This window comes from Solanum lycopersicum, chromosome 4, assembly GCF_036512215.1.
Source record: "Solanum lycopersicum chromosome 4, SLM_r2.1".
Taxonomy (NCBI): domain Eukaryota; kingdom Viridiplantae; phylum Streptophyta; class Magnoliopsida; order Solanales; family Solanaceae; genus Solanum; species Solanum lycopersicum.
Genome location: NC_090803.1, coordinates 59,590,128 through 59,612,147, shown reverse-complemented (window position 1 = coordinate 59,612,147; position 22,020 = coordinate 59,590,128). Strand labels below are relative to the sequence as shown.

General features: G+C 29.0%; 2 protein-coding genes across 2 annotated transcripts; both read right to left on the bottom strand.

The window, feature by feature from the left end:
• Positions 1–591: 591 nt before the first annotated feature.
• LOC104645373 (extensin-3-like) lies at positions 592–2,769 on the bottom strand. Its single transcript, XM_069296449.1, has 2 exons — positions 1,028–2,769; positions 592–858 (listed from the first exon to the last, which is right to left on the bottom strand). Exon 1 carries the CDS (start codon positions 2,610–2,612, stop codon positions 1,050–1,052), a length of 1,563 nt encoding a protein of 520 aa, XP_069152550.1. The 5' UTR covers positions 2,613–2,769; the 3' UTR covers positions 592–858; positions 1,028–1,049.
• A 7,449-nt stretch (positions 2,770–10,218) lies between these two features.
• LOC544158 (extensin-3) lies at positions 10,219–12,122 on the bottom strand. The gene is made up of 2 exons (XM_004237723.5): positions 10,618–12,122; positions 10,219–10,481 (listed from the first exon to the last, which is right to left on the bottom strand). Exon 1 carries the CDS (start codon positions 11,817–11,819, stop codon positions 10,641–10,643), a length of 1,179 nt encoding a protein of 392 aa, XP_004237771.3. The 5' UTR covers positions 11,820–12,122; the 3' UTR covers positions 10,219–10,481; positions 10,618–10,640.
• Between the last annotated feature and the right edge of the window lie 9,898 nt (positions 12,123–22,020).

Here is a 22,020-nt window from a genome sequence, read left to right as displayed (position 1 = left end):
ACTTTATTAATATTGTCACTATTTGTTATAAATTACCAAACGGTAGACTGAATTATGTTGACTTAATCTTAGTATTTTACCAAATATAGTATATGAGATGATAATGACTACTTTAGGAATAATTTATTCATTGATTGGTTGCTATATGCTACGTACGTATACTTTGCTATTGTCAATTTTGAAATTTGTCTAACTTTATTGGTCAGTCTAGCATACGTGTTGACATCGTGGGAGTAACTTTTTTTTTTCTTTAATTGTATTGTTGCCTATTTGTATTGTTATCATATTTTCTTTCTTAAAAGATAATGTGTGTGTAGAGATATGGGAAATGAAGGACGGGATTAGGGATTCAAATCTTCATGGCGAAAGTTTAGGTTATCAATCAATCGATACTAAGATTTCGATCTGTAAATTGTTATTGAGATTTTGATGATATCTTAACGTTAAATTTGTCATTAATTTTATCTATATGATGATTGATTTAATGTAATCGTTGAGCCTCGCTTTCGATATAAAGATGAAGAAATAAGACCAAAAAAAGGACTAATTAAGATCGAATAGATCAGAGAGAAGGGAAAACATAAAACTGTATAATAGTAATAACTTATTTTATTCATCTCATAATTAATCTTTGCATTTTGCTAGGATATTAAAACTGAGCAAACATACAGAAAGACATAAAAGTAAAAATACAAATATAAATAATAGAGTACAAACAATATCACTAGCTTAGATAACATGAAGCTACAAAAGAACTTCGACTTATGTGGGGCTTATTATTTACTATAGTTTTCTTCTTTTTTCATCGTCTCTCGAAAATGCAAAATGCCTTTCTTTAAGCTCAACATTTTACTTTTCCTGCATAAGAATATAATTTTGTGAATGAGAACATGTAATTAAAGTTATCCAAATAAGAATATAGACTGCATAGGTCTATATATTAATGATTTGCATGAGGAAATTGAGCAACTTATTGCTTTGCATTTTAGACACATCATTAGTAATAGTTTTAGTTTGTCTTAATTACCTCGATATAATGAAGTGGCTTTTTAGTAATGGTAGGGAGGAGGGGGAGAGGTGTAAAGATAGTAAGGTGGTGGAGGAGAGTTGTAGGCAGGAGTTGGTGGTGGTGGCGACTTGTAAATGGGAGTTGGTGGAGGTGGTAACTTGTAGGATGGGGTGTGTGGAGGGTAGTCTGGCTCCTTGGGTGGTGGTGGCGACTTGTAAACGGGACTTGGTGGAGGTGGTGACTTATAGGTTGGTGTGTGAGGAGGGTAGTATGGCTCCTTGGGTGGTGGTGGCGACTTGTAAACAGGAGTTGGTGGAGGTGGCGACTTGTAGGTTGGGGTGTGTGGAGGATAGTATGGATCCTTGGGTGGTGGTGGCGACTTGTAAACGGGACTTGGTGGAGGTGGTGACTTATAGGTTGGTGTGTGAGGAGGGTAGTATGGCTCCTTGGGTGGTGGTGGCGACTTGTAAACGGGAGTTGGTGGAGGTGGCGACTTGTAGGTTGGGGTGTGTGGAGGGTAGTATGGATCCTTGGGTGGTGGTGGCGACTTGTAAACGGGAGTTGGTGGAGGTGGCGACTTGTAGGTTGGGGTGTGTGGAGGGTAGTATGGATCCTTGGGTGGTGGTGGCGACTTATAAACGGGAGTTGGTGGAGGTGGTGACTTGTAGGTTGGTGTGTGTGGAGGGTAGTATGGCTCCTTGGGAGGTGGTGGTGACTTGTAAATGGGAGTTGGTGGAGGTGGTGACTTGTAGGTTGGTGTGTGTGGAGGGTAGTATGGCTCCTTGGGAGGTGGTGGTGACTTGTAAACGGGAGTTGGTGGAGGTGGTGACTTGTAGGTTGGTGTGTGTGGAGGGTAATATGGCTCCTTGGGCGGTTGTGGCGACTTGTAAACAGGAGTTGGTAGAGGTGGTGACTTATAGGTTGGTGTGTGTGGAGGGTAGTATGGATCCTTGTGTGGGGGTGGCGACTTGTAGGTTGGTGTGTGAGGAGGGTAGTATGGTTCTTTGGGAGGTGGTGGTGAATTGTAAAACGGAGTTGGTGGAGGTGAGGACTTGTAGGTTGGGGTGTGGGGAGGGTAGTATGGCTCCTTGGGAGGTGGTGGCAACTTGTAGGTTGGTGCATGTGGAGGGTAGTATGGCTCCTTTGGAGGTGGTGGTGACTTGTAAACGGGAGTTGGTGGAGGTGGCGACTTGTAGGTTAGTGTGTGTGGAGGATAGTATGGCTCCTTGGGAGGTGGTGGCGACCTGTAAACTGGAGTTGGTAGAAGTGGTGACTTGTAGACAGGGGTGTGTGGAGGGTAGTATGGCTCTTTGGGTGGTGGCGGCGACTTGTAAATAGGTGTCGAGGGTGGTGGCGGCTTGTACACTGGAGTGTGTGGAGGGTAGTATGGCTCTTTTGGTGGTGGTGGAGAATTGTAAACTGGTGTGGGATGATATGGTGTTGGTGAAGGGTGGTATGGCTCCTTTGGTGGTGGGGGAGATGAGTATTGATAATTAGCTGAAATTTCAGATGCTAAGCTAAGTGACACTAAAACCACTAAAAGGGTGGCAACTAGAAAGGCCATTTTCCCCATATTCGAAACAAAGGAGAAAGTTGTTGTCATCTTAAGCTTCACTCAAACCCCTTTATATAGTTTTCATTTAGACAGATACCCTTACCAAAATTTATACAAATGTAGGTAAAATCCTAGAGTTATGCATTTTCATTTGGTTTTGTCTTGTTAGTTGTATATTTAATTTGATGGATAGAGGCATTAAGCTAAGCAAATGAATAAACTATTAAGGCAGCTATACTGTTTGTGATGCAATAATTCAAAGAGATAGAAAGTCTTCTCATTCTTCTTCTCACCAAAAATAATGCGTGGAGGCCTCAACTTTGCACTATTTTAGCTATATAAATTAATGCACTTTTTAGGTACAAAGAAAAATATTATCTCACATAAACAAGTTTTTTACTTACTTTTTTAGTGTTTGACAAAATAAGTAGAAATAATATTGCACATTCATACGTAAGCTAACAAAACGTTACGAGAAGCTTGTAATATTCACCAACAACATTAATATCATTCATTTGAGCATTGTTTATTTGCGAACAATATATTTGACGAGATAGTCTAACCAATTGAACACATCACATGAAGCAACGTTTAATTTTAATGAGTCTAATATATATGCCTTGTTGGTGAGAAAATATGTATACATTTAAATCAGTAATTATAGATAAATTTAGTTTAGTAATATTAATTGATATGTAAAATAATGCAAATGGACTTTATAGTTAATGCAATCAAATGTAGTTGGTTTGTGAAAAGATTAAAAGAAAAGGACCGGAGTGACAAAATCAAAACTTAGGATCGTTAATTAGTATTAATAATAATAATACTAATTCTGAGATAAAATATTCAATTATTTATCGTTTGATTGAAACTTTTGTTCCTAAATATAAGTAATTTTGAAATTAATTATATTATAATTCTCTAATTGTACCAAAGTTGTATATGGAATAGCAATTCTCTAGATTAATAATTAGCTAATTCCATGATAAAACAACCAAACTAAAAGTTCTTTAAGAAAGGTAAAATTAAAAATAAAATTTGTCTGAAAATACAAAATCAACTAATCAAATTAAAATTTCTATATATATTATATACCGTATATATCTTATTTCCAATTCAATCAACACCAACTGTAGTCATGATAAAATAATTTAATATGCTCTACAAACATTAATTATTATTTCAATTTTTATAGTATAATTCACTCATTATAATCAATCAAATTGACCCCTAAAGGAATTGGAAAGTTAAATATTTAGGTCCCCATACTAAAGATTAATATAAGTAATAATTTAAGGAATCCTATAGTGTAATTCAATAATTTCATTTTGTTCCGATAAATTTAGTATTTACAAAAAATCTCTTAAATTTGTTGAGCCGTGATACTTTAGACTCTCGTGATACAAGGTAAATGATACATGGTAATTTTAAACTGTTGAGAAAAAAAAGGGGAAAAACGGTACAGTTAATGTTGTTAATAAAACAGCTAAATTTACGGTAACATATCATTAATCAGCATAAAATCAGCACTTAATTAGATATTAATTTCAAATTTTGAAAAACAAAGATTATGTCATCTATTTTGAAAACAATTTTTTTGAACAATCTGTTAAATTTCAAACTACAATAATTTTATTGTTGTTACAGTGGATTTTTCAAGATGAATACTTCGATTTTGATGAGACATTCCGGAATTTAGGTGAACGAATTGCAGTATGAAAGTTACAAAATCGACGGAATCGTTGTTGGAGATTCAATTTCGTATCTAATGCATGTATCAGAAACATCGACTAAACAATATACACACTGATTCTATATGTATCATCAAGTACAGTTGATGACGCATTTATTAAACTTAGTGAATGATACATTATAACAATTTTCAAACATGTATCAGTACATCAACTAAACAACTAATACCTTACTGATACATGATATCAGTTTTCAGAAATTCATACTATATGCAAAACATGTGATACATATCTCTTACATGTATCAGTGAATTGACTAAACACCGTACACACTGATTCTATATGTATCATCAAGCACAGTTGATGACGTATTTACTAAACTTATTGAATGATACATTATAACAATTTTCAAAACTTCATGATACATATAAAATATTATGATACACAACAAATTCATGTATCAATTCACCTCTAAAACACTATACACACTTATTCAAATGTATCGGCAAGCACACTAGATTCCTTAAAATTTTTACTAATTTCAACAACAGTTTTAAGTACCAAAATACTAACCCGAGACAATGTAGGCCTAACAACAATGTTTGCTGCTTCTTTTTTCTTTTTTTGTTGTATTTTGATAACCTTTGATTTTGATGTTTCGCCAGAGTCTTTGTTTGAATCCTTCTGAAGATTCATAGGATCATGCAAAAACTTTTTCCTATTTTCTTTCCAATTTTCATCGTCGGAATCATATATCCTTCTATTAATTAACGGATCCATTACTATAATGTAATAGAACAATTAACAAAAAGAAAAAAGAGAAGAAAAGACGAACTGATGATGGATTAATAATAAAAAGATATTGGGTTAAGACGATTACAGATTAAGAAGAAAAAGATGATGGATTAAGAATAAAAAGAAGAAACCAGTAAATTCTGCTAGGTTAAGAAGAAGGAAGATGATTATGGGAAAAAAGGAAGTGAAACTTGATGGAGTAAGAAAAACGGGAGAACCTGATTTTTGAAATTTGAAATTTTTTGAATTTTGAAATTCAAAATTAGGTCTTTTATTTAAAAGGTTGAGTGTTTTAATGGAGAATAAATAGGCATTAAAATGGGTAATTGTGTACTATAGGAGAGAGAATGTAATGTATCTATAAACTTACACTAAAATTTTAAAAAAAGGAAATTATGTAATATTTAAAAAAAAGAAGGGAAAATTAGAAAATATAAAACTTATAATTGTGTATTTAAGTTATTTTTTCTTAATATAATACGATGAACTGGGTCGCTAAGATGGTGTCACTTATTAATAATTTGATGGATGAAATGAATGAATTGTTTTCGTGTCCAAATTTTTATTGATTAAGATCTACTAGAAGTTTGGTATAGGAGAGTTGACCTGAATTTGAACCGATTGAATTTTAATGAGTTAACAAATGAATGGATCATTAGCTATTGTCTATTTGAATTGAAATGAATTGGACATAATTAAGTTAAATTCGATTTCTAATATAACCCCTTCAATTTTTACTAAAATTTAGTTGTTTAGTTTGCTCTTTTTAAAATTTTTTAGCACCTAATAAGTTTATTTTTTTCTTTATTATGACTATATATAACATATCAAATTTTAAAATATTATTTTAAAAATATTTTGATAAGCTAATTTGAATTATATATCAATTCACTGTTTAAATATGAATTAAACTAAATTAGGTTGAGATGAGTTAGAGTTGATAAATTAAATGGAATAGGGGAGTTTGACAAATTGACTTGATTTTGACACCCCCAAATCTACCATAATATTATTTTATATTTAAAAATTATTTAATAGAGCATATATAATTAATATTAAATTATTGGAAGTTATTTATGTGCGGAGTGAAATGCATCCGATTAATAATAATAGAAAAAATTGTATATAATAGCAAACTAATAACCTAAATTAAATGGAATAGCTAGGATTTGATTTAATTTTGCTCCATAGCAAACATTAGCTAAAATTTGCCAGCGTCTCTCTCCCAAAAATCTCGCTCGCCACTCTCCATTCTCGCTCGCCTCTCCCGCTTTATACACAGAAGTGTATAATTCTGTTTCTGTTTTGTATAAAGCGAGAGAAAATTGTATATACACATGCAAAAATATATATCTTCATGTTATACACTTAATTACACAATTTGCAAACATTTTACTTCAAATATTGCAGAGAAAAAGGCCAACGAATTATACAATTGCGAATTATACAATTGCAGTGAAATACAATTTTCTCTAGCTTTATACAACAAAAGTGTATATATTGTGTTTCTGTTTTTGTATAAAGCGAGAAAAACATATATCTTCTTGCTATACACTTATAATTATGCAATATACATACATTTTAATTCGATTCAACTGTATGCAAAACAAATTATACTATTGCAGCGAAATAGGCCAGCGAATTATACAATTGTATATGTATAGCAAATTATACAGTTTTATGTTTGCTATGGAGCTTAATTATGCAAAATTTGCTATAGCATACAAATATAAATTTTTTAGTTGTCTCTAATTCCAATTAATCAAAGAAATAGTAACAAGGAAAATTAGTTTTCTTATTTGACTTTCTATGATTATATTGGTAATAATATGATAAAAATAAATTATTCAAATTATGCTCAATGAATAATAGAGATGGAATAACAATGAAATAATTAGGATATTGTATCTTTAAAAACAAAGAACAATGTGAACTTTTTATACGTATAATGGAAATATTGTTCTAACAAAATTATTTTCATAAGCACTAAAACTAAATGTTATAATATCTATGAGGATCAAATAACAAGTTTCGTAGATTATTATTTAAAATGTTTTACTTGCATAAAAATTTATACATGATGTTAGAAAGAACTATTTTAGTGGTATTCTTTGGAAAATGAAAAACATCACTTTTCATATTTACAATATATCATTATATCAAGCACTATTATTTGAAAGGTTCAACATTTCTATAAGAAAGTTAATCGAGCTGCAAATATTTTGGCAAAATGGTATATTATAAACAAGGACTTAAGTATTTTTGTACATTCTCCTGTTTTATCATGGTCATCGAAACCCTATAAATTTGATCTCATATAAATAAAATCATTTTTGTCATAAATTGAGGTAGAACTATTTTGTGTAGAAATGATACCATTGAAATACTAAGCTATTAGTTTTATCGATCACATAAACTTTCATATATATATATATATATATAAAAATCAGATTTTGGTGCCTTGAGATACATGTATCTCGAATATCTCGATCAAATTTAGGTGTAATTTGTTCTAGATACATTATATTTATTGAATTCGCATGTATTTGGATACATAGTATATCTCGTTTTCCTTCCTTGCCTCTGTTCTATTTTGCTCGTCATTCTTCCAAGAATATGATATCCCAGATATATGTGAATTCCTCTAGACACGTACAAATACATGTACCTAGTGTGTATCTTGCTTGATTCACATGTTCTGGGTTACGATACGTACAAAGTTTGCTCGTCTCCCTCCCAATTTTGCTCGCCTCCCCACCCACTCCATCACTTTCTCTAACCGTCCAACCCTCCCCCCACCCTTTTTTTTTTTTTAGTTTTTTTTGTTTAAATTTCTTTTGTAAAGGTATTTAACTTTTTTTTACCCCCCCCCCCCCAAACCCCACACACACAAAAATATATATATAACTAATTTGCTTTAAAAAAATATATACCTACCCCACCTAACCGTCCGCTTTCGAACTTTTTCTCCTTTTGTGTTAGATATAAACATATTGAAAATAATTTTTATTTGCCACGGCCTCAAGACTTTTTTAAAAAATAAATATTTTATTTACTTTATATTTGGTACACAAGTAGAAAGAATTCCTAAAAATATATGTACATATCTAATACAAACTCACAAAAATATATATAAAAAAATTAGGAACAGGAGGTTATATAGGATGGATAGAATTCCTATTTTTTAAAAAATAAAATAATATCAATTTTTTCGAAAAGAGACGGGGTGAAGTATGAATTTTTTTAAAATATGTAATATATTAAATGTGTTTTTGACATTTATCTCTTAAATTAATCTAAATTATCGATGGTTTTTGTTCTTCCTGAAATTTAATGAATTATTGCCAAGTTGCCATACATTTATAAAGTAGGTAATTGAATTCCACTTTAATTTTTGAAGTTAAAAAAAAAAGATATTATTCAATAATTGTACTCTGGTACCATCTTCATGGACGATTCCATTTTGGTTCATCTAACGACTTTGACATTTTAATTGGAAAAAAAAAACAATTAAGTATTAGCATTAACTTAATCACCGACAACAGTAATATTATTAATGTATTTATAAGATCCCATTAATTAGTTAAACTAAATTAATAATTTTAATGGTCCTAACATTAAGGGATATGGATATATAAACAAGTACAGATCTTAGTCTACATTGTTATTACCGACATACTTATATTAGACAAATATTTGTCTTAATTAACAAGTCAAAGATCTTCTATTCTCTTTCATTTACTCTTTTTTATTTAAAAATTAATAATAATACATTTGTAGATAGTTTGCATGTATTTTTTTATTACTGATTTTTTTTTAATTCATTTTTAAACTTTGTTTTAGGATATTCAATGATTATGTTCTTGGTGAGCAATTTATTCAACTGAGTGAGGCTAACATGTCCTAACATTTTTACGCCTAAGAAACGAATTATCATCTATTAGCTATTTTAGAAAAATATTATTTTTTCATTGGAAAATGTTCACCAATTATTTTTACTAATAATGTCCTTATCTTTAAAATGAAACTTACTTTTAATTTTGTAATTCTAATTTAAAGAGGAGTTAATTTTTTTTTTATAATGCCATAAAGTTACTTAAGAATTTTTTCTCATAAAAAATTATTTTAACTAAGATTTTTTCTCTTATAAAGTCACTCAATTTTCTTGTATGATCTCAAAGTCACTCAATTATGAATATTTTACCTATAAAATTATTCAACTATTGATATTTGACTTAAAAGGTTACCTAATCAATTTGAATAATTTTTTCATTAAATTTTATTGAAATTCAATTTTTGTTTTAAACTAATTTTTTAAAAGGATAATTAAACAAATTAGTTCGATTCAACATTCCATACACATTTTTTCAAAATTAAAAATTAAAGAATCAAATTAAAATTTGATAAAATCGAACCGAAGAAATGAAAGTGAAACCTACCACAAACGCGGAGGATCGAATTGTTGACAATTGGGAACTGTAGATGTGGTCTACAATCATTTAATTTTGACTAAGAGTAGACCTCATTATTTTATCAGTTTTAAAGACGTGTATGTGATATCAAAATGGGTGGATTTCATCTTATATTACGATAATAGTTAAGCTTGCTACGCCCTCGTGCCTTTAGTTGAAGTATAGGTCGTCGATTCAATCTATTTTGATGGGATTTTTCTAGTAGGTAGCGAGAAGATTAGTAGTATCGACAAGAGGCTACATCAATAGCTGAAAATTTCGGATAGGATAGGCTTGGAGTAAGTATATATATTTATGTAATGCGTGAAAATTTTAAACTATTATTTTTAAAATATTTTGGATTGTAATTTTTTGTTTGAGCTTCTGAAATCATATACTTTACAAAAGTTTAACAACGTATTATGTGATTATTAAATAATTTTTTTATTTTGTTATCGTAAATGGACTACAATACTCGAATTTGATTGAATTATAACCATAAGTACATGAAATTCGTTGGTTATTAATTTGAGCATCCTGTTATATATATATATATATATATATATATATATATATATATATAAAATAGTTCTATTTGAAAAAAATTGTAAATGTTGTGTTCACATTATAATTTTATAAATTAAATATGAGCACATGATAAAATGAAAACAAAGGTAATATGTATTGTGATGAGAAGTTAATTAAAACATATGGGAGTAGTAATAACTTATTTTATTCATGATAATCTCATAATTAATCTCTGCATTTTGCAAGAAGATTGAAAGTGAGCAAACATACACAAAGACACATAAAAGTAATATATAAAAATAGAGTACAAAAACAATATATCACTAAGACTAGTTAGATAACATGAAGCTACAAAAGAACTTCGTCTGATCTTCTGTAAGCCTTATTATTTACTATAATTTTCTTCTTGAAAATGGAAAATGCCTTTCTTTCAGCTCAACATTATGCTTTTCCTGCATAACAATATAATATTGTGAATGAGAACATATAAAAGAAGCTAACCAAAAGAGAAGAAATAATTGTGCAACTTATTATTGCATTGCATTTTAGTTATATATGTTTGTAAAGGTTTAAGTTCATCTTAATTACCTCAGATATAGTAAACTCACTTCTTAGTAATGGTAGGGAGGAGGGGGAGAGGAGTAAACATAGTGGGTTGGTGGTGGAGACTTGTAGACTGGAGTTGGTGGTGGTGGAGACTTGTATGCTGGTGTAGGGTGGTATGGTGTTGGTGAGGGATGATATGGCTTCACTGGTGGTGGTGGTGACTTGTAAACGGGAGTTGGTGGTGGTGGAGACTTGTATACGGGTGTAGGATGGTATGGCTTCACTGGTGGTGGTGGTGACTTGTAGACGGGAGTTGGTGGTGGTGGAGACTTGTAGACGGGTGTAGGATGGTATGGCTTCACTGGTGGTGGTGGTGACTTGTAGACGGGAGTTGGTGGTGGTGGAGACTTGTAGACGGGTGTAGGATGGTATGGCTTCACTGGTGGTGGTGGAGACTTGTACACAGGTTTAGGATGGTATGGCTTCACTGGTGGTGGTGGTGATTTGTAAATGGGAGTTGGGGGTGGTGGAGACTTGTATACTGGTGCGGGATGGTATGGCTTCACTGGTGGTGGTGGTGATTTGTAAACGGGAGTTGGGGGTGGTGGTGACTTGTACACTGGAGTTGGTGGTGGTGGAGACTTATAAACTGGTGTGGGATGATATGGTGTTGGTGGAGGATGGTATGGCCTCTTGGGTGGTGGTGGTGACTTGTACACTGGGGTATGTGGTGGGTAGTGTGGTTCTTTGGGTGGTGGTGGTGACTTGTAAATTGGGGTGTGTGGAGGGTAGTGTGGGTCCTTGGGTGGTGGTGGTGATTTGTAAACAGGAGTTGGAGGTGGTGGAGACTTGTAAACGGGGTGATGATGGCGTGGAGGAGGAGACTTATAAACTGGGGTATGTGGAGGGTAGTGTGGCGTCTTAGGTGGTGGCGGCGACTTGTAAACAGGAGTTGGAGGTGGTGGGGACTTGTAAACGGGATGGTGATGGTGTGGTGGAGGAGACTTGTATACCGGGGTGTGTGGAGGGTAGTGTGGCTTCTCAGATGGTGGTGGAGACTTGTAAATAGGATGGTGATGGTGTGGTGGAGGAGACTTATATACTGGATAGTGGGGTGGTGATGGATAGACATGCACTGGTGGTGGAGGAGATGAGTATTGGTAATTTGCTGAGCTTTCAGAAGCTAAGCTAAGTGACACTAAAACCACTAAAAGAGTAGCAACTAGAGAGGCCATTTTCCCCATAATTAGAAACAAAGAAGAGAAGTTGTTGTCCTCTTAAGCTTCAATCAAACCCCTTTATATAGCTTTCATTTAGACATTTACCATTTTCGAGAATTTTATCGATTAAGGTAAAAGTCTCAATATAATACTTATAAAACCAACCTAAAAGTTTTAAAAAGCATTTTGATTTGGTTTTGTCATGTTGTCGCCTCAATTTGACTTGAGTAATTGGTATACTTTATTTGTTGGATAGAGGCTGCAAGCTAAGCGAAAGAATAAACTTTTATGGCAGCTATACTATTTGTGATGCAATAATTCAAAGTTGAAAGTCTTCTTTCTCCTCCCATCTTTTTAATAGTATATAATATAGTACTTAAGCTTTTAAAAATATGCGTGGATCCATGATCTTAGTAACAAAAATGCAAAACATCTTGTTATATTATATGACTCTTTTATATTACTTTTTCTTCTTTTTTTTCGGTGTTTTGAGTTCGCATTGAAGCCCTCACTAAAATCGATTACGTAGAATCCATTTGGGGATGATGCTTTCAAACTGATTTTCTTAATACTCAGGACTCAAACCTGAAACCTATGATTAAAGCTAAAACAGTCCCCTGTATCATTTTCTGTTGTTTATATGACTCTTACATTGTTTGAAATGTTCTGTGATTATATGTTCATCGTAAAAAACAAAATTATTAAACATAATTGTACCAATTCCACATGCTTCATGAATTAATGATAAAAGTAGAATAAATTTAACTTTTACGATGATTAGTGTCAATCTTTGTGTTGTTGAAAAGTTGATTTTCATCATGATTAGTAGTAAATTAAGATTTGATTTATCCCTCTAGTGAAGAATAGGACATATGGATAGGAGAAAATAAGAAGAATTACTAAATTTATGGCATTCTGGTGAGAAACATAATTGTACCAATATTTCCTATCAATAAAATAATAATTGTACCAATTTCCTACTAAAATAAAAAATAATAATTGTAGCAATTAATTCTGACTGGTTAAATTACCTTCACATGTGCTTCAACAAGCATGCCAGTGATCTTTTTATTTATCCTTTCTCTAGGCTCAAAATGTAAGCCTATACTAACAGAGAAAAAAAAGAGTTTATTACATTAAGATGAGAAATTGATCAATAAAAGTGATAATATACAAAAATACCTTTGAGCATTTTCAAGGTGATTTTTCAATTAAAATAAAGATTCAATACATTACTTGACTTCAATATTAACCCATAAGTTAGTGGCGGAGCTAATATTTCTAATAAAAAATTAATTGGGCGGCGTACATGTGGGGCGGCCTTAAGACTATGTGAGACGATTTTAAGGTTATTCGAGGGCGGGAAGGAATGTGGGATGGGATGAAGTAGATTTTTTTAAATATTAATGTGTGTGTGGTATGGGGGTTGGGTTCTGGCAGATTAAAAGTCTATGCGGTTTTATGCGAGTTCAAATGTAATTTTATTTTTTACATGTTAAATAAGAGTGATAGAATATTATTTATTAAGATAGTTCTATAAAATTACTAATATTCAAGATAATAAATAAAAATGATTCAATTAAAATTAATACAGTTTCTTAAGTACTTCTTAATTGACCTCTACAAAATAAAATTTTAAGTCATTCTATTAAATTAATACAACACAATGAAAAAATAAATTTATTTATATAAATTTTATTTTTAGTATCAAACTTAACTAAACAAATGTTAAAAATATTATATAAGGATGAGACTGATTGAAAATTAAAAAAATTGCTATACAAAACAAAGTAAAATAAATAAAAATCATTTTGCGAATTAAGCTCAATCCAACCCACACCGCCCAATAACGATCTCTATCCCAAGTCCCAACCACACTCCCTAACATGGAAGGGAGTGGGTGAATTTTAATTAGCATTTTTACTAGGTCATTTTCAGAGAGTTAAATCTAGAGAAGACAAGAAAAAACTATGCATGTGGCCCATTATTCTTTCCTTTTGGGTGGTAGAGAAGACAAAATGTTCAACGATTTTTATAGTTCTATATTGAAAATTTTATGTGATTCAATGAGATACTTATTAAGATATCATTAAGAAAAACAATTAGATCTTATGCATGGGAAGTAAATAGGTTTGGATGAACCACCTTGCGTCCCCCCTCCCCTACCACTATAATTAAGGATGGAGATAGAGTTCTTGCTGCAAGTTAAACAAAATTTCATTAATTTGATCAAAGATTCATATTTGTATTCAAAAAAAATAACTTAATATTTATAATTAATATCTTACATAGAATCTAGTAAATTAGTCTATTATATTTCAAAAGTTATTATAAATTCAAAATTCTAGATTTATCTTTCTCTCTGTTTTGATTCGACAGGGGTATATCTACTCTTTACTTAGAAGGTGTTCAATCGGACACTCTCTATCGAAAAATTACATTATATTTATGATTAAAATAATATTTCAAATGATTAAATAATTCATTTTGAACTTTTTTTTTAAAAAAAAAAAAATCTCTTAGCTCAGTGATTTTAGTCGTCCAACCTAGCTAATTTCTTTGCAACTTCATGTGTGCAAGCTCAAATCCCCTAAATAAGTTATTTGACCTTTGATTTTTTTTCTTTTTATTCAAAATTTAAATAAAATTTAAAAGTAATTATTTAATTTAAAATTAATAAACAAACCTTATTTATTTATTTATTCCATAAAGCTTCTAATAGTGAAGAGTCTTCCTATAGAATTTCTTTTAGTATAACTCGTTGATTCTACTTTTTATTTTTTATTTCTCATTGTTAGTAATCAGAAGTTTGTAAAATCTTGAAGCATAAAAGTGATTTCACTCTAAACTGAATTTTCTCTTCTTTTTTTTAACTTGTCCGTGTACTTTTTATTAGATAAACATAAATATTAAAACTAAATATTATATAGTTTCATTTTAAAATTTTTGATATATTTTTTTTTATAAAAAATTAATCATTAATGTTACATAGTTTAATTTATAAAATTTAAGTGCACCTATTTATTAAATTATTTTTATTAGCTAAAAATTTCTAAATATTTTTTATAAAATTTTTAGCTACGCCAATGTGTCCCCGAGGGAACTAGGAAATTTCATGCATGTGTATCACTTTAACTAGGTCATTTTCAGAGAGTTAAATCTTAGAGAAGACTCGAGAAAAACTTTACATGTGGCCCATTTTTAGTACCAAATAAAGCAATTTGTTCTTTCTCTTTTTCTTTTTTTTTTATATAGTAGAGAAGGCAAGAAATTCAACGATGGACAAATTGTAGCTCAATATTGAAAAAGTTTATGTGAATCAATAAGATATATTTTTGAATTTTAATTATATTAATTATTAAGTTTACACTACAATAAAGGAGACATTCTCATTTGGTGGTAATAGATTAAATATTGTTATAAAAAAATGTAGCAACAATTGAATTAATTATCTCATTATAATTATTAAAACTTATAGTAATATTTATATAAAGCGGTTATTGTAAAAACCCATATTTAATATGCCTATAATTATATTATTATCGATAAATAATTAAGGTAAAATATTTCATGTTTAAGCAATGAACTAAAGTTGAGAAAAGATATCCAAAAGCCAAAAGCCAAAAAAAAAAAAAGGAAAAATGGAATCCAGAAGGATCCAGACATATACAACATGTATGTTCAAATTGTGGTTGGCAAATGCATTTGAGTATTACACAATCATGTTATTATAAAATTAATTATCCAGGAGAGAGGAAAGAACCAAGGTAATATATATATATATATTAAAAAAAACTTAAATTAGCTTTATACTATGTTACTAAAAACTCATCGGCCATCGATAAATAAAATTTGTCATTAAATTTATTAGTTAACTACAAAATTTATCGAACGATATTCTTATTTTCCTTAAAAGTGTAGGCGTGTGAAGGTATTGTTAAGATTTTTCTTCAAAAGAGGGAAAAAGAGGTTGTAACAACTTCTTGAGAAAAGAAAAGATCACATATCACTTGTATAATAATTATTGATTCCTATAGTACCATTGATGGAAGCTTACTACCTTAATTTTCAAAAGAAAAATACAAAGTTTTTCCATACGGATAATAGTCTGAAAAATATTTTAACTTTGATCGAATTTATTGTTGCGATACTAAACTTCTATTAGGGTCTATTACCTCCCTGAAATATTTAATAGTATATCTTTTTACCTCCTGAACTATTTAATAGTTTATTATAAATGTATATATGTGTCCATGTGGACACATTACTATTTATAATTTAGCATTATGTTTTATGTACACGTGGGCAAATATATATGAGTAAAAAACGGTATTAAATAGTCTAGGAAGAATATAATAAGTCCTCATGAAAGTTTTGTATCGCAACAGCAAATTCAATCAAAATTGAGTATTTTTTCAGACTCTTATTCCTTTTTCATATTAATTAATAATAATATGTTGAAGGCATAAAATAATAAAAGGAAGCTTCCACCTTAAACAATATTTGAAATAAAAGCAAGCTTCCACCTTAACAAAAATGAAATAATAAATTTCGTGTCGCTGTAAATTGCTCACAGTTAATATAATTTTATTAATAATTTTATCCATTGTTTGTTGCTAAATAAGATTAATGACAAACTTTGTTATTTAAGATTATAGAATTAGTCAGTCACTAATTCTTGATTTTAATGATGTGAAAGATTTAAAATGCTTGAATGACCACATCTAATTAATAATTTTTGTGCTTAATTGTACTCATATTTAAATAGACTCCAAAGAATCTACAGACTCACACAAGCATGAAAATGCTACACAAAGAAGTGATCACATATTTGTTGTGTAAATTAGAAAAAGTTTGAGACGCTTATGCCTAAAATGTTCAAAGTGCTTAGTACTCTCGAGAGGGAGTACATCTCTATCATCTTCAGACCTAAATAAATAAATAAATTAAGAGTGAACGTTTCACGTTCGAGCTAGTGTAGAAAATTACAAATTTATTAAGAAAAGGACAAGTTAAAAAATATGAAGGCACACAAGGAAACCAAGGCCCCAAATAGTGAACAAAGGTTAGCCCACAAGTTCAATCAAAAAATTATTAGAATGAGTTGGTTAATTGAGATGATGCCACTTATAAATAATAATTTGGTGTATGATATGATTGAAATTACCCATCTTGATTTATTACACAAACTTATTGACCCACAAAATTACTACTACACTGTCCTTTTTCACGTGGCGGCATTTTGATCATATCTTCTTTTTTTTTTTTTCAATATTGAGAAGAATTTGAATTTTTATGTGTGTTTTAATTTTTGAAAAAAATGTAAAAATATCTCTAGACGTTAATTTTCATGTTAAAAGTGCTCATTTTCTAACGTGTAAGTGAAAAATAAAATACCAAAATATTAACAATTTTAAATATTAAAATGGAATTATTTTTTTAAATAATTAAAAAAATATCACGTAAAATAAAATAAAATAAAGTAAGTACTGTTTTTATATTGGTTTTGCAATCTCCATTCGCCGAGTCAAGCATCCAATCAATATTGATAGCTACTTATTTCTAACCCCTTTTTTTTTGTTGTTATCAAAGAAATAGTAACACTCAAAATTATACTTTACTCATAATTTAGTTTAATATTTGACTTTAGAATTATTAAGTGATTGCACCTTCTTCATGTTTTTCTTTACTATTCTTTCTTCTTTTAATTAATATTGTTTTAATTTGCTCGATTCTAATATTTTTGAAAAATATTTTTTTTATTGCAGAAAAATAATAGTTAGACTTGCGTATATTTTAACCTCCTCAAACTAAAGAATTTCATTTTGTAGTTCATCATGTAGATCTAAGATAATTAGAGCGAAAAATTTTCAAAATTTAATAAGAAACAACAAAGTTTAAAAAGTATTTTCAAAATTAAAAAATTAAAATCAATACAAAAAATAGAACCAGAAACAAATTAGAAACAATATGTCTCAAAAAAGAAAATAGTGTCCCCTTAAGGAAATTATTTTCCTCAAGTACCCGATCGAGGTTAATGAAATATATTCTCCTATGATAGAATGATCTTACTCATCGACGTAGCGATACTATACTCACGGCGTCAGGAAACCACTCAATGATAGTAAAGTACACTTAGATTACTAGATTTAGTAGTAGAAGAAAAAGTCTAAAAAAATTGGTTATTGTAAAATGTGAGGAAATCTGTATACTTTGAGACAACAAAGGATAGTGTGAACAAATATTTATTGTGCCTTATTGAAAAGGTTATAATTTTTCATAAAAATCGACAGCTCTTCGCCGAACACATTTTTCATTGACTATGTTGTTGTTGTTGACGACTCGAGAATTTAATAATTCATAACGATGTGGCACTTATATTTTTTTTAAGAAAATAATATTGATTGTCTAATTTGTTAGTTGGATAATTGCACTTCTATTTTCTTTCTTTTAAATTTAAGTACTCGAGTGTTAGGGACAGTAAAATTAAAATTAAAAACATAAAAGCTTTGAGTTGAACATGTTTGTGTCTTAAACTCCGAATATTAAAATTATCATGATAATTATGATTTTTTTTATGTTCAATTTTAGAATATCAAAATGGGACCAAGATTGCTTGTTAATTAATTTGTCTAATCCAAAAATGTAAAAAAAAAAAATTCATATTTCTTTAAACTATGATGAAAAACTGTGGCTGATTTTTTGTTTTCTTTTTTCTCTCGAAATCAATGAATGTTCGTCAAGCTGTCCATACACACATATAATAAGCCAAAGACGTACTATAACAAACAAACAAAAAATTGTGATAATAATATAATATGAATTAAAATCTTTAGTGATTTTCGAAGTAATCAAATTAACTTAATTGATCATAAATAAATTTTAAAAAGAAAAGTGTATTGTCACTAAATATCTCTATTACGATTGTAATTATTTATTGATTTTATAATTTCATCTTCTATCCTCGATCTTAAAAATAAATAAGTAGATAAAAAAGTAAATAATTTAATAGTAGTTCAATCTACATGGAGGGCTTCATTTGGTTCATCCAATGAGTTTCACATTTTAATTTGCAAAAAAAATTGATTATTAGCATAAAACTTAATCACCGACAAAAATAAAATTACTAATTTTCTTCCATTAGTTTTTTAAAAATATATATGGATCTTATATTTTATTATATAAGTACAGATCTTACCTATTTTGACCTAGTCAATAAGTAATTATTACCGACATACTATTTATATTAGATAAATAAATATTTGTACCAACTACTCAGAAATCTTCTACTCTTTTGTTTGCTCTTTTTTTTTTAGAAAAAACGGATTATATATTATTTTCGTTTTCGTTTTAATTTATTTAATCTATTTTAATTTGATATGAAATTATAAATATATAAAAATATACTTAAAATTTGTGATTATATATTAAAAATATATTTATAATATTAAAATATTTATTAATCTTATGATATTAAATATACCATATAAGACTGAACATAACGAATTATTAAAAAAAAGAGGCAAAACGAACTATATACTTTATTAATCTTATGATATTAAATATAACGAATTATTAAAAAAAAAAGAGGCGAAACGAACTATATACTTTATTAATCTTATGATATTAAATATAACGAATTATTAAAAAAAAGAGGCGAAACGAACTATATACTTTATTAATCTTACGATATTAAATATAACGAATTATTAAAAAAAAAAAAAGAGGCGAAACGAACTATATACTTTATTAATTTTATAAAATTAAATATAACGAATTATTAAAAAAAAAAAAAGGCGAAACGAACTATATACTTTATGATAATTTTGTAAAGAAAATATAGTGCCTAACATAACACATTTGCATCCATATTATTATATTCTCAATTTACATGATATTTTCTTTATTAGCATAGTAAAATGAGGAAGAGACAAACTAATTAGTTGATTAAATCGAACAATTATAAAATTCCGAGGAACACGGAATTAACATTACTTAAATCTAAAGATAGAATACCCTATACTCAATAATTGAAGTAACATTAATTTAATCCAAATAAAATATAATTAGTTACATAATTAATCTATTTGACCTACCCCGCACTAAAAAACTTCAGCATTTTCATGAAATCATTGAAAATTTATCGTATAATATACTAGTTCTATATAAGGACAATATGAATAATATTTTATTTCTCATTCGTGAGATAATACTGAATTATTATAATTATATATTGCTATCAATATTATTTACACAATCTTATTATAAAGTAATTGAAGGTTATATTTTATGATATTTTACTATTAATGAATAATATGATAAAATTGGTAACCACTAAAATAAATTGAATTAAACTAATTAAAAATAAGAAAAAGACAAAAAAAAAAAGGTCCAAATAAAAGATAAAGGAAATGTTATTAATTAATTGTTGTAACATGTCCCCTTTTCTACATTTTTCTAGCGTTAAACACGGAATTAACAATTTATGAATTATGTCAAAAATCAGTGTCTATACACTAACAAAAAAGGGGAAGTAAATAAAATAATATACTCTATAAGAAAAAAGCATCATTTGACTAGTAATATTTTCATTAGATTTATGTCACGTAGGATAATATTATTTTTTTTGTGGTAGGTAAAAGCGTTGAAGATCCCATGCAAGACAATCAAAAATCGTTGAAAGGTCAATAGAAATACTAAATGCATGTGGGGTTGTGATAAATTAGAAAGCACAAGATATTTTTCTTTCTTTTTAAATGTTTATTTTAAATGTTTAGTGTCTGATATTCATATTAGAGTATGATTAAATTTAAATTTCTATTAAAAAATTTATATTAAAAGATAAAACGCTTTTTAATAAAAAAAAATATCGTACTAAATATGAGGATTCGAATTTAAAATCTTTAGTCTCTAATCATATAACAAACAAGATTATTTTCTTTGTTACTTTACCTCTTTTTGATTTGTGAAATTTGTTTTCATTTACCTACTAAAGCTTTTTTTTCCTTTTATAATCACTTATTCGTTGATTGATTGATTGCTTTTGGAAACTTTAAAGTGGGATTTGTTGATACAATTTTTAAAAATTAATTATACCTTAATTTTTTTTATTTTTTTATTTTTGCTAGTGAGAATTCAATTCTGAATTACTAAATAGCATCAAAGAAAATGGATAAACACTTGCTCATACTTTGTGTTTACCTTATTTAATGAATAAACGTTGCATCTTTCCACACACACTCTTATTATTAAATCATAGTTAAAGTAATATATATTTTACCTTAAATTGTGATTCATCTCGGTAATTAGTATAGTTCGATGTAAATAATGGCCGAGATAATACTCATGCTTTATGGAAACGTGAAAAGAACAAAGAAAAAAATTACCAAAAATATATATTCAGTACACTAAGCTTTTTATTACCTACGAAATTTGAAGAAAGGTCGAACCACTTTATAAATTAGATCTAATAGTGTTAGCTGTCAGTGCATTATTCGTGAAGAAGTCAAGGAGTTGTTAGGTTTGACTTTGGGCTAAATTTTTTCTTAAATATGAGTTTTATTTTTGTTAATCTAATTTAGCTTTGAAAACTAATTAAATCCACTCTCGAGAAACAATATATGTCTCAATGATTTATGTATAATATACAAGAGAAAGATAATGGTATACAAGTTAGGGTGATTGTACGTGTTGAGCATATTGATCTGAGATTCAACAACTAACTAAAATATTCTGTAAAGGATGAAATTATGAAATAATTAGAAAATCAATAAATAGTGTATTGCAAATTTAAAATTTTCCTCTTCCTTCTTCACTTTTATCTAATAGAGTTAAATACATTATATTATATGGAAAGGATACACCAATTAATTAGAAACCATATTAATGAACCTGTATAATCTTATCATTTTTGAAATATTTCACTCCCCTAATCGGAATGTTTGAAGTTATTATCGGTGTATATTTAATGTATAATAAGTGTATAATGTATATACTCATATTATACAATAGTTACATTTGTTAAAACTTTTGTTAGAAATAAAGATTAGGGTTATTTAAATGTGTGTGTGTGTGTTTGGAGGTGATATTATATTATATGTAGTAACATTTTCAGTGTTATGCTTTGGAAGTAGAATAATATTGCGAGTTATCGTAGATATGCGTTTTATTTGGTTGAGCAAGAAAAATGAAGTTAATAGAAAATAAGTTTACATAGTAGGTTAAG